The sequence below is a fragment of the Diadema setosum genome, chromosome 14 (assembly GCF_964275005.1).
Source record: "Diadema setosum chromosome 14, eeDiaSeto1, whole genome shotgun sequence".
NCBI classification, from domain to species: domain Eukaryota; kingdom Metazoa; phylum Echinodermata; class Echinoidea; order Diadematoida; family Diadematidae; genus Diadema; species Diadema setosum.
This window is the reverse complement of record NC_092698.1, coordinates 10,284,568-10,298,015: the sequence shown is the minus strand read 5'-3', so window position 1 is coordinate 10,298,015 and position 13,448 is coordinate 10,284,568. Positions and strand designations below refer to the sequence as shown.

General features: G+C 37.9%; 1 protein-coding gene across 1 annotated transcript in view; it reads right to left on the bottom strand.

Annotated features, from left to right (window-relative positions):
- LOC140237927 (angiotensin-converting enzyme-like) overlaps window positions 1-13,448 on the bottom strand; it is a 28,165-nt gene extending 14,717 nt beyond the window's left edge. Inside the window, exon 1 of the mRNA XM_072317856.1 lies at window positions 13,377-13,448. Coding sequence (XP_072173957.1) covers window positions 13,377-13,448 — 72 coding nt within the window. The remainder of the gene's footprint in view (window positions 1-13,376) is intronic.

The window sequence follows — 13,448 nt, the reverse complement described above, 5'->3', positions numbered from 1 at the left end:
CTTTAGCTGTCAAACACGCTTTGCACTTTGGGCACGTAAAACGGTGCAAGGTTTGTATGATGGCTAAATCACTGTACCGAATACAAACTGTCTTTGTTGTTCAGCCTTATTGTGAAATGTCTGAACTGAATGGAAACCATTCAGGTATGAAATGGACTAAAGAGCAGACTTTTCTCACAGTTTTTTTTTTTTTTTTTTGGGGGGGGGGTATGTAATTGCTCCCCGAAACAGACGCCTAACACATGATGGACAAAGAAAGATGATTAATTTATAATTATTTCCTTAAATATCTCTACTTGAAAAGATGTTTATTGGTAAAACAAGTACTAAAGAGCAATACCCTGTAAGAGCTTTTACTATGGAAATTATATCGACAGATTTTGAGACAGATTCAGATTAGGTCTAGTTGGGAAGGATACATCGACATTCAAAATGTATTCTGTACAGTTCCTATCTTCTGAAGGCTTATAGATCTGAAAATTGTCCCTGAGATCAGTTGAATTGATATACAGTGCGCATCAAAAAAAAAAAAAAAGAAGAAGAAGAAGAAGAAGAAGAAGAAAATAGGTAATCAATCTCTTGAGGGCTTCTGTTTCATAATCATTGTTAACTATGGAGAACTCAATGTTGGTTGTGACGAAAGGGGAACACTTCTTCTTTCCATTGGTACCTAATTATGGTGACAAATGTTATGCATGACTGAGCACATAAACCTTAAAGGTAACAATGACAAATTACACTTTTTCCAAGTTTGCATGTTATTGTGAAAGGACAATGCATGTCTCACCGCATGGATGAGATCTGTCAAAATAGTAGCCGAATAGGCCAGCCTGTACGAATGCAGGTTTGTGTTTAGGGTTTCTCCTAACATTTTATGGTTCATAACCTTTAACATGACCACCTGTCCGATAACTTGGTCACTCCCTGAGGCCAACCCACACAGTCCATTTTTCTCTCGTCATATTCAACACATAACCAAACAAACAAACCATGTCTTGAATATGAAGGGAGAAAAATGGGTGGTGGTATAGACTTTATGGAAAAGACCAATAGTTATCGACAACGTGGCCATGTTGAAGGTTATGAACCATAAAAAGTTAGAAGAAACCCTAAACACGAACCTGCAGTCGTGCAGGCTGGCCTGATGATTTGACCACTTTCATTGACAGATACGCACTGTATAAGATTGATTTTTTTTTACCTTTGATAGTGAAACACTCCTCAGGTAAGTGCCTGACAAACAAACAAAACAAAATAAAGAAGGGACACTTTTTCAATCATTTATTTCTTTATTTGCACGTAGCTGAGAGTGTTTTTTTTTCTCAAATTACTGTACTGGTTTGTACATTGAGTCAACTAAATTACTAAAACAGGTGTATAACGAAATCATGAACAACACTTTTGTGTACGCTGCGGATGGAAATGAGTTGAACGTAATCATGTGATTACATGTTTATTCATGAGCTCCATGATGCCATAAAAACTCTCAATAGCCTCTGTGGTAAACTGGCTTCATTGCTGATTATCAGGGTAAACTCTAAAGGCAAATAAAAAGCCATAAACAGAAAGCCAGTTCACAGTTCCACCTTGCGCATGAGGAGAGAAAAGGTCATTAAAAAAATCAGACATGTTGATTTTACATTTACTGAGATAAGCATCCGTGATGTAATGTTCATTCATGTAATCTTTATAAATGGTGCTTGCTAGCGCATCTACCTGACGGCAAGCCTGGTAGTTGGCAATACAGTAGGACCTCGATTATCCTATCATCGATTATCCGGATTCCCTGTTATCCGGATATCGACTGGCTAACTTTTTAAAAAGATATTTACATGTATTTTCAGTGCCAAATCTCACTCAAAACAAACACACGTTTAACCACTGAGGTCGTGCGAATACACGCTGGGACATTCCAATCATCGGAGCAGATCGACTGTAACTTAAGCAGTTAAGTTCGTTAGACGATGTCAGTGACTGGTGCCGCGCTTGTCACTGGCACTGAGTGCGCAGCAGTAGTTACAGTACAATGCAGCGGCAGTATTCGACTAGTCGCAATATCAATCTCATTGTCGGTCAATATCAATCAAACAAACAATACATGAAGGGACATTTTACTTATTTTCATATTTATTTCCGTATCAACTTGTGAAGTATGAAACATCACAATGCCACGCATATAATCATAATGTGAGTGAATTGGTAATAATAATAATATGTAGGCCTATACCCTCAGCATGTAGTGCTGTATTTATTTGAGCATTTCTCTCTTATCCGGCCAAATCCATTATCCGGACGCCCGCCGGTCCTGACATTGCGGGATAATCGAGGTCCTACTGTATCTATCAATGTGAAAGGGTTTTCATTCAATACAAAAGAATGAAATGGATGACTGCCGAAATGTTATTGACATACAATTCCGGTCACCTGGTCCATTGGCAAGTTTATTCCTTGTTTGAACATGGATTCCATAAATTGTTACGTCGGGCAAGCACATGCATTTGACGCTTTGAAAACGAGTGAAGCGCCTTACCAACTGAGAAAACAAGAAAGGTTATTTGTACTGTGCACACGACGTGATTGTGAACTGGTTTTAAAGTACAATGGATGTACACGGAAATATATGCCAGGGATCGACGACGAATAAAACCGTTCAGCCGCTTGACGGGGTGTCAAATAGATGCTAGCTTGCTACTTGCTGACTTGCTGCTGGTTGGTATATAGGGCTCACACGGGTAAATATTTCCCCATAAAGACATGTGTTAAAATTCAAAATTTAGAAAAGAAAAATTATAAACCTGAAAAAAGTGAGATATACCTTTTCATCCATCAAATTTCCAAGGGGGGGGGGGGGGGTTCTTCAGCTCAAACTCTGTCCAAGGGTTTGCAAAGCCAGACTACGAGTTCTTTTCACTCAAAAAAAAAATCACCTATTTTGTGTACATGCACCCAATCAAATATAGCTATAGTCCCTTCAAATTCCATAAGAAAAGCTTTCATCTACCAACCAAAATGCAAATTTGTAGAGGAATTCATACTCAATATCTGCAGCTATTCAGTTTTCTGCCAAACTGCATTTCTGATTTTATCTATTTTTTTTTTCTACATTCATTTTAGTATATTTGGTACGATTTTGTGAAGCGGTTAGGGACATTCCATTATATTTACAGGTGTGAACCCTATAGCGTACGTGGCTCGGGTTCAGATTGATAAACTCTTGCTGTGATACGCTCTTCCGGTATAATGCTCGTTTTGTATATATTGCTTTGTAGCTCACACTTCTTTCCTGTTTGATTGTCGAAATATGCCAGGTTGATTTCATAAAATATTTTTTCTTCAGGCAGAAGTGTGTCTTTCTCTCCTACAGACATCCCATTATCGTTCTAGGACAAAAAATAAAACTACAGATAACCCGTGGTATACAAAAATATCAATTTTTCTCGTAACCGATGTGTCTCGAGCAGAGCCTGGTATGTATTGCGAAGATTAAAATTAATTCTACCATCGTAAAAGCATCGCTTTTATATAGAGACAGTCATGGAGATATTTTCCCAGATAATTTGTCCTAGTTATGGATTCCATTCACCTGGTTTAGTTGTTTCCAGACGTATTGTTCCGGACGTCATGTGGCTCATGAATACTCAGCTTATTCCTATAATCATGAATCTAATGATAAGCGGATACATTTTTCCAATCAAAAATTTGTTTCGGGAAAATTTGTGTAGTAATACAGGTTTTCCCCGGCCAATTTCGCACTTGTATCAGTCCATTTGATAGAAGGTTCATTCAAACCCTCGTTATCGCACAGTCTGTCTTTCAAAATTGCAACTTGTGCGTTCAATTTAGCATTTCGGTCAATGAAATTTGCACATGTTGCTTTCGATTTCGTAAAAAGGGCATTCAAATTGGCCAGTGCTCTACGTTCATTTAAATTCGCCATCACTCGCAGAGACCGTTTTTTTGAGTCATTCAATTTCGCGATCGGGCAGTCAAATTTCAAACATTTTCATTCAAATTTATGTCATGTGTGTTTTTTTTTTTTTGGGGGGGGGGAGGTGTGAACATTTAAACGTGTATTTCTATGTGACTTTTTGTTTCATCCACACTGTTAAGTAGTAAAAGTATCATATTTTGACCCTATAATAACTCGAGTTTGACGTTCTATCGCGTCCCTTTACTTTCATACATGTCGCTATAGGCCTACATGTACCGGTAAAACAGATTAACTTCATCTTCTTACAGTCATGATACCACATACAGATATATATCTCAGTTCAGAAGACAGAGTAAGAATGATACAAACAGTTGAGGATCATAACCTTGACTTCCTAGAATTAGCCGACCCACTCAGAATAAAGCGCTCAACGGCCAGATAAGTAACGTTGTGGCCACATGCACCATCTTCGGACGGGAAGACGCAATAAGCACATTAAAAACAATTGTCGCAATCTCTAGAATGAATACGAATATATGAAATTCAATGATGCTTACAAAACAATGACTATGATGAAAGAAAATGAAGAAAGAACCAAAGCATAAACATGTGTGCTAAATTGACTGCAGAAGATGTTAGATTGGATGCCCCAAAATGAATTCGAATGAACTAGCGCAGCACTACACGTGATCATGTCGTGGCTATATCATTCTAAATCATGTAAATTGAATGAACGAATAACGAAATGGTGCTTGTCTTATGAATTTCAGTTGAGGAAGTGTTAATTAGAATGAGGGTAAAGGTAATTTGAATGCTCCAAAATTGATTTTACTGAATAGATCATAAATTGAAATACCGAACATGTCATCTATTTCGCTAAATTGAATGCAGCGATAAAGAACTGGACTGACAAAAGTGCGAATTGGCCGGGAAAACCTATATTTACGCGGTCTTTTAATGTGCAATTAAAAAAGCGGATTTACTTCATCTTGCCATTTGACTTCCTGATTGATGAAATTCTTCAAAGAAAGCAATGTCAGTTTCTGTTTCATAGAGGATGGGTTATGACTGTTGCTGGCCGTCTGAGATACACATAACATTCCTTTGACCTTGTTAATTTAAAGAAAAAAAAAAAACAACCTCTCTCCTGCTCATTCAAGCAGGTGCGATAAGCTGGTAGAACGGTCGGTAGGAGCGACTGGAAAATCTCTACAGCAAGAAGAGCGACAACAGAAAACATACCAAGGGTCAAAACGAACATCGCAAGAAGCAACAACCAAGTCGAGAGATAGAGAGATAGATAGATAGAGAGATAGATAGAGAGATAGATAGAGATAGATAGACAGACAAATAGATAGCGATTGGTAGATAGATAGATAGATAAATAGATAGATAGATATATAGATTGGTAGATAGATAGATAAATAGATAGATAGATAGATAGATAGATAGATAGATAGATATAGATAGATAGATGAAGAGATAGATGAATAGATAGGTAGATAGGTAGATGAATAGATAAATAGATAGATAGATAGATATAGACAGATAGATGGAGAGATAGATGAATAGATAGGTAGATAGATAGATAGATAGATAGATAGATAGATAGATAGATATAGATAGATAGATAGATATAGATAGATAGATATAGATAGATGGAGAGATAGATGAATAGATAGGTAGATACATAGATGAATAGATAGATAGATAGATAGATAGATATAGATAGATATAGATAGATGGAGAGATAGATGAATAGATAAATATATAGAAAGAGAGAGACTGTGTATGTGTGTGGTGTGAGTGGATATGTGTATGTGTGTGTGTGTGTGTGTGTGTGTGTGTGTGTGTGTGTGTGTGTGTGTGTGTGTGTGTGATGACAGGAATGAAGGAAGAAAACGGACATGGTATACCACCACCGTTGTGGCACCACGGATCCTGATATTGAAGCGGATTATAAAATTTAGGGGTTGGTAACAAGTTCGCATGAAAAAGTTTGTTGTCCGACGTGATAGCCCTGTATTGAGCGTCAACCCATTTCATCTGGAAATGGCGTTTGTTGAAAAACATGTGTCAGATTTCAGCTGGTTTATCTGCAATAGAACAACTCCTGAAGAATTTCACATGATTTTCCTTCGTTTGTCTGTGTGGTCTCTCCACCGAGACAGAGAGCTTATACAGCCAACTCCAAATATCACGTGGGCACTGCAAATTGAATGTTAATGGTAAGTTAACGTAATCATCGTTTGAATTGTGACTGATGCGTGCAAAGGATATGATAGCCACTAAGTATCAAGATCTTGCATGATTATGCGATTTTGAGGTAAAGACTTTAAGACAAAATTATCACATTCCTTGCAAAAGTACGAACAGAGGTAGAATACAGAAGAGATTCTCAGCCTACGTGCTCTTGGAAGTGAATCAAGTGGTGGCTGGACTAAGCACCTTGAAGGACGAGTTCACCTTCATAAGCATGTGAATTGCGTGAACCTAGCAACATTAGTAGAACACATCAGTGAAAGTTTGAGGAAAATCGGACAATCCATTCAAAAGTTATGAGTTTTTAAAAGTTTCTGCACAGTTACTGCTGGATGAGAAGACTACTACAGTACATAATGTCACATGCGTAGAACGATATTAGGAACACGTAAAGAGAATTCCACAAAATTTCATCTTTTTGAAAAAAAAGTAAACATTCCCTCGACTTGTTACTGACATGATTATGTTCAGGGTAATATTATTCCCCCTGCCTCCTGAAAGAGGCAAATTCAGTGCTCCTTTACTATGCGAGAAAAGTGAAAATATATTGATTTTTTTAATTTTTTTTTTAATTTTGTTTTCACCGTTCAACGCATGTGACTTCACAAGCTGTAGTAGTCTTTTCACCCAGCGGTGGCGGCATTGAAACTTCAAAAATTCATAACTTTTACACGAATTGTGCGACTTTCCTCAAACTTTTACTGATGTGTTAGACTAACATTGCTGTATTTTCTCAATCGTTATGTATATGAAAGTGAACTTGTCCTTTAACCAAGTGAACAACGGAATCACTGGTTAGCTGTACATGATTGTAATCTCTTTTTATTCATGGTCGATTTACTGAAAAATTACCTCCAATAACTTCCCTAACTGCAAAAAAAAAAAAAAAAAATAAGTAAGAAAGAAAGAAAGGAAGGAAGAAAAGATGAATAAAATTATGTTATCATTTTTGGCAGTTTAAAATTACAGAGCATAGCGTCATAAGAAGCAGATGGTCATACCGGGAGGGAGACATACTGTATGAACTCTGAATGCTAAAATGGTCTTTAAAGGACAAGTTCACCTTCATAAATATAAGGATTGAGAGATATAGCAATATTAGTATAACACATCATTGAAAGTTTGAGGAAAATCGGACGTTATGAATTTTTGAAGTTTTTGTGCAGTAACCGCTGGATGAGAAGACTACTGCAGTGTATGAATAACTAAGATGTCACAATATAACGAAAATACAAAGAGAATTTCACAATTCCCTTGACTCGTTCCTGACATATGTTAGGGGTAATATTATTCCCCCTGCCTTTAGAAAGAGGCAAGTCAAGTGCTCTTTTATCATGTGAAAAAAAGTGAAAATATGTTGAATTTTCTTTACATTTTCTGTATACTGTTGTACGCATATGACTCACAAGCTGTAGTAGTCTCCTCATCCAGCGGTTCCAACACAAACATTTTAAATATTCATAACTTTTGCATCGATTGTCCAATTTTCCTCAAACTTTCACTGATGTGTTCTACTAATATTGCTGCATTCTCTCAATCCTTATGTTTATGAAGGTGAACTTGTCCTTTAAGCATTTAAGGACCTGGATAGTCATCGATCTACTATACTGTATAAAGCAGTCCTGTTCTATTATCATACGGTGGTTTACTGATTGCTGTCACGTCTTCATAACACTTTATTGTCTGTAACTTCAGTAACTTCTCCACATTTATGATTACGATGATTTTTATTTCAAATTACTTCTACGGCAACAATGGATTGTTGGAATGTTTTGTTTTTCTTTCTTATAGTTGCAGTTGAGAATTTTTCAAAAAGTACACAAAAAAGCCGACTTGATCGTGCGTATTAACAAAACTACATTGTACAAATAAAAGCGGAACATTTTCGTACATTGTGTTACTTCCGTCCGTTCGCGCAGTTGGCCGCCCGCTCAACTCTGAGCAAGGTCTATTTTACAGCCAAGATGAAACATGACCTTTTGCTCTACTCGATGCAAAAACTACGAGCCGTCAAAAGGAGGGCGTTGTTCCCCAACACGTTGCTTTGATGAAAGCTGTTGGAACCATTCTCTCCTGCTGGTATACAAAGGAGGTACGATACATTTTTGAATGCTCTACATAGCGGGTCAAAATATATCCCAAGGGACGTTTGTCATTTCCACTTACGTCTCCCTCTATTTTACGTTTTATCATTCATTTCTCTTTTTGCATGGTTCTTCTTGTTTTATTTTAAAGGTATTCTTATGTTACTGTTCTTACACTTGTAAGAAATCGAAGAACAATAATCGGAATAAAAGCCCAATATGTTTCAAAATAAAGATGTCAGAGAAAAATTAGGTTTGGTGAGATTATTTTCCCTTATCATTTTATTGAGAATTGTGTGTTCAATAAGGGAGAAAATACTGCTATCGTTCTACCCTTAACCTTGGTTAATCATTTATGATTACGATGGGCCATAAGATTCAGATCGTTAAACGATCATGCATTCGTTTTACGCTAAATAAACTGTCGTGTTTAAGTCAAATTATCTACATGCTAAAATCTCTGTAAGCATTATATTTTACAGTTAAAAAGAAACAACTCGTTTTGGATGGCATTTGTGATGATGTTTTTTTTTTTTTCCGCAGTGTGCCTTTATGAGGCAGCAGATAACTTATTCTCAGGCCTATATCTGAGAGATTCCTTCTCCCTTCACCAACGCATTCACGCTAGCTTTTCCCTACGCCTGGAGTTGTTACTATGGCGAACGTGGTATGAAAACGTGACGTTCAGCCACAGGTGGCGATTACATAGATCATCTTCAGAGAAGCACGCATGGCGGGTGTGTTTTCACGGTTGCTAATAAAGCAATCAGCGCTATTACTAGTAATCAGCATGGTTCCGGGAGAACATACGTGAAAATATGCGACCTGGCCACTACTTGCCTTGGAAAGTCCTTCTGGTAGGCCTATCTGAAAATCAACCAAATATCAAAAATATAACGACTCCCCCCCCCCCCCCCCCCCAAAAAAAAAAAAAAAATAGAAGGAAGACACATCCATGAAGGGTACGGTATGAATAGCTCTGGGACTTGGCAGATGACGGCAAACTCTCTTTCGAAGTAGTTCTTAACCCGTACGTGTGAAGCGATTTACTCACTGAAATCCAAGCAATGATAACTACTATAGATGAAAGAACAACTTTGTTTTGAAGATCGACCCCGCCTGTACTCAAAATTACGTGCTAAAATTAATAGCAAACGCTAATATACATAGATGATTATCAATGACATATGGAGAGAGAGAGAGAGAGAGAGAGAGAGAGATACACACACACAAAAGGCAATAATTATTACATGATGCTTGGCGAAATCGTCATCTTCAAAGGCCTCCGCATGTCAAATCTTTGACCTGTGTCCAAGAGAGTATTATTCTAGGGGCGTCCCTTCGTTCATGGGTGCAGAAAAAGAAAAGAAAAATAATATGATGTAAAATCGGTGATATACATATTTGAATCGAAAGATTCTAGAATGTATGATTTGTAGAACAATTCACATGAGTTGAAGAGAACACACTGGGCATCAGGGATCTCTTCAGATTAAAAAACAACAACAACAACAACACGATTTAGATGATATACATCAAAGACTCCAAACCAATAAAATGGTGAGCAAGATCTCTGGAAGCAGTTCAAAATGTTTGATAGCTGCGCGTTGAATATTTACATCCATTGCAGATGATCTCAGTAAAGGCATTATTTACCATTTGCAGATGACGCTGGATGTTTTTGACCTCCAAAAGTTGTCGTGTTGGCCTCCCGGATGTCCAAGGATGCCCAAGGCGTCAACACGGATCTCTCCCCGGATCACCCCTGATCTGATCCGGGGTGATCGGGCACATCTATGTAACTGGGGCATTACCTGTTGAACACTGAACATTGTGATATCGGGATAGCAGGAGGGAGGGGAAAAAGTTAACACACGCGTTGTATCGTTCCACCTATCAATGTTAGTGATGCTCTGTTGTTCACGTTAGTAAAACAATGTGTGCATGTGAGTGGGGTGGGCTGCGATGTCGGCATAAATAGACGGGTGGACAGAATATAGCAGTTCTTTATTTCGAAGGTTTGTTATTCCAATGGTTCATAAATCCTGAACCAAAACAGGGTTCGTTATTCCTAATGTCCGTTTGTCAGATAATGAAAAAAAAGGGTTCGATATTCCTAGGCAAGCTAGGGTTCGTTATTCCGAAGCTTCGTTAACCCGAAAATGAAATAAGGTTTGTTTGTTTTTTATCCGAAAACCCCCTTCTTTTGGTGACAATAACGGTGTTATATAATAAAAGCAAGTAGAATATCACCCAATAAAAATTGGGTATAATGTCAGGGGAGACTGATACATAATAGTATATATTTTCTGACAAAGCACGTGTTCCGTCACTTTCAAAACTTTTGAATAATGAACCTTATCTCATTTTCGGACTATAAACGAACCTTCAGAATAAAGAACCACATTTCATTTTTATATCAACGACCTTCTGAATATCGAATTACATCATCCGGACAAGATTAAAAATGTGTGCACAGAAACGCTTTCTGAATTGATTCGACCATGGAAATTAATGCAAAAGACAACACAAATGTTTATTCAAATGCATGAAGTTGGTTTGGGTGGTTTTCATTGCAATTGACTGACAAATCACTCTGCATCGCGTAAATAAACATTGTATTGATCAGTGTTTTAGGAGGAGAAATTTCCAAAGTAATAATGGGCTTACCGAGCAAGATTCGAACCTACGACCTCTTGATCTCCGGACAGACGTGTTATCCACTATACCACCGAGCTTCCGCCCGACAGCCAGTGCTGGTTCTAATCTGGTCCTTATTTACTTTTGTCTCAGCTCTCTGCTTCGATGTAATGCAATTTGTCAAACAGCTGCAATGAAAACAACTCGACGGAAGAACTTCATAAATTTGAATAATTACGCAGTACCTGCTGCGTGCTTAAAGGATTACAACCAGAACTAGCTTTCAGGCGGAAGTTCGGTGGTCTAGTGGATAAGACGCCTGTCCGGAGATCAGGACGGCGTAGGTTCGAATCCTGCTTATTCACGTCGGTGCATGACAATTTATCAATCACAAATATTCATTTCTGATTATAGTTATGGAGATGTTGCGAAGAGTAGAACATTAAGTGAATGATGAAGGACTATTTTATACACTGCGAGAGAACGGACATGAGGAGGAGTTTTGTTGGGATGGCATTCGTTTTGATCGATGTTGTTTTGTTTCGACTTGAAGAATGAAGCATGTTTGGACAGACTGTTTCTGCTATAGGGCCTGGTCCTCACCGAGACGAAACGACAATTTATCAAACCTTCATGCCTTATATCATCTCCATGAACTACTTTCATGCCACTCCGTTCTTAGAGGATTTGGATTTTTCTGCTTTGTCAGCCAAATTTACATAACTTGAAAATATTTTGGTTGGCTTGGTTTCTTGACTCAGAGTGGTTCCCTATCGGGGGTCATCGCACTTGATTCCACCCCTTTTGTAGGTCGTGATCAATTCAACTCTTACACGCTGCTAAATGCACTGTTCAACCAGTGACTCCATACTCCTACTAGTTGCGACAAGAAACATGATTTTTCAAGTTAATAATAAGAATATAAGAACAATAAGTTTCTTATATTCCTAATCGGTGTGTCTCGTCGTGACAGTATACTAGTAGTTTGACTGTGCAAATGCTGATACAGTTGCCCAGTGAACTATGATACTGGTCACTACTCCTCTTCTCCATGTTAACACCATCCTTTTAATCTGCATGAAATATGAAAGAGCATGTAATTCCAAGAGGAATTCAGCGTTATCATTTCATGAAAATTGGTTTTGAAATGGCTGAGATATCAAACACAAGCAATATTCATTAAAGGTGGGACCAACTTTTTATTACGATCTCTTTGCTTTATTTTGATTTTTGGATATCTCAGTCATTTCAAAACCGATTTTCATCAAACCAAAACTTTTAATTCCTCTGGAATGGTATCCTCTGTAACATTTCATAAGTAGTTTCTCAGTATCTTGCAAAAAGTTAAAAGCTCAATCCTTATCTTTTGTTTGATACTTTTTAAGATGTAGTATGTTTTTATTTATGTAGCGAAAAAAGCTGCTGAAAACTGCTTATCCAATGAAGGCGAGCCAATGAAGAAAAATGGAGTCAAAAGGGGCCTGAGCTTTCGATCCTAGCAGAATCTTCGTCAGAGGCAAAACGAGAGGGACATCGTGGATAAAATTATCTTATGCAAGGACTCGAATTCGGGACCTTGGTCATTTTGCCTCTGACGAAGATTCTGCTAGGATCGAAAGCTCAGGCCCCTTTTGACTCCATGTTTTATTTATGTCAGTATTGTCTGGGGCAAATTATTTGTGGTATAGGGCTCAATTTTTCGTTCTTTCTTCTTTTATTAAAGCACAACAACAATCCTCATCCCCATGGACCAATCCTATACCATCCGGCCTTTAATGTGCATGAGGATGATTACGGCATATATGCAAGATATAAAATATTTTAGTGTCTCAATGTTTCTTGATTAATAATATCACAATAAAGGAGAAAGGTTTGCGGTGACATCATGGATATGTAGTCCTTAACCGGATCGCTGCTTGGCAGGAGAAGAGCCTAAGAGGAGGATTGAAGAGTCCAGAGTCCACATTGCTCGCCGACTTGATCGTTCTTCTCTTTGGTTTCATGAATCTTCACTTCTCTCTCCTGTCTCCATGATTTTCCAACCTTCAACTCCTCACTCTTCCTCTTCCATTCTTCTGTTATTTCATCTTTCTCCTCCTAACGATGTCCAAACATCTTACTTGATTCTCACTCTATTCTCTCTCTGTTCCCTTCTCTACCGTCTTCACTAGTGCAACTTTAACTCTCAGACCAATACTGTCCCCCACTCTTCACTTTTGCCCTCCTGTATATATATACAGTTGAATATATATATATATATATATATATATATATATATATATATGGTATAGAAACCCCCTTATGCCGCTTCCCTGTTCAATTCTCCTCTTTCTAGTCTCTTCTTCTGCCAAGCAACTACATACACATGTTGTCACCGCAAACCTTTCTCCCTCATTTACTTCACCATGCAAACCTGTAAACTTTCAGGCGACAAATATCATAATAATGGTCTCACTTACCCGGGGTATCCTCTTCAGTGCTAACACTCTCCTTTCAGGAAGCTTCACCGTCAGCCACACCAGAATTGCCAT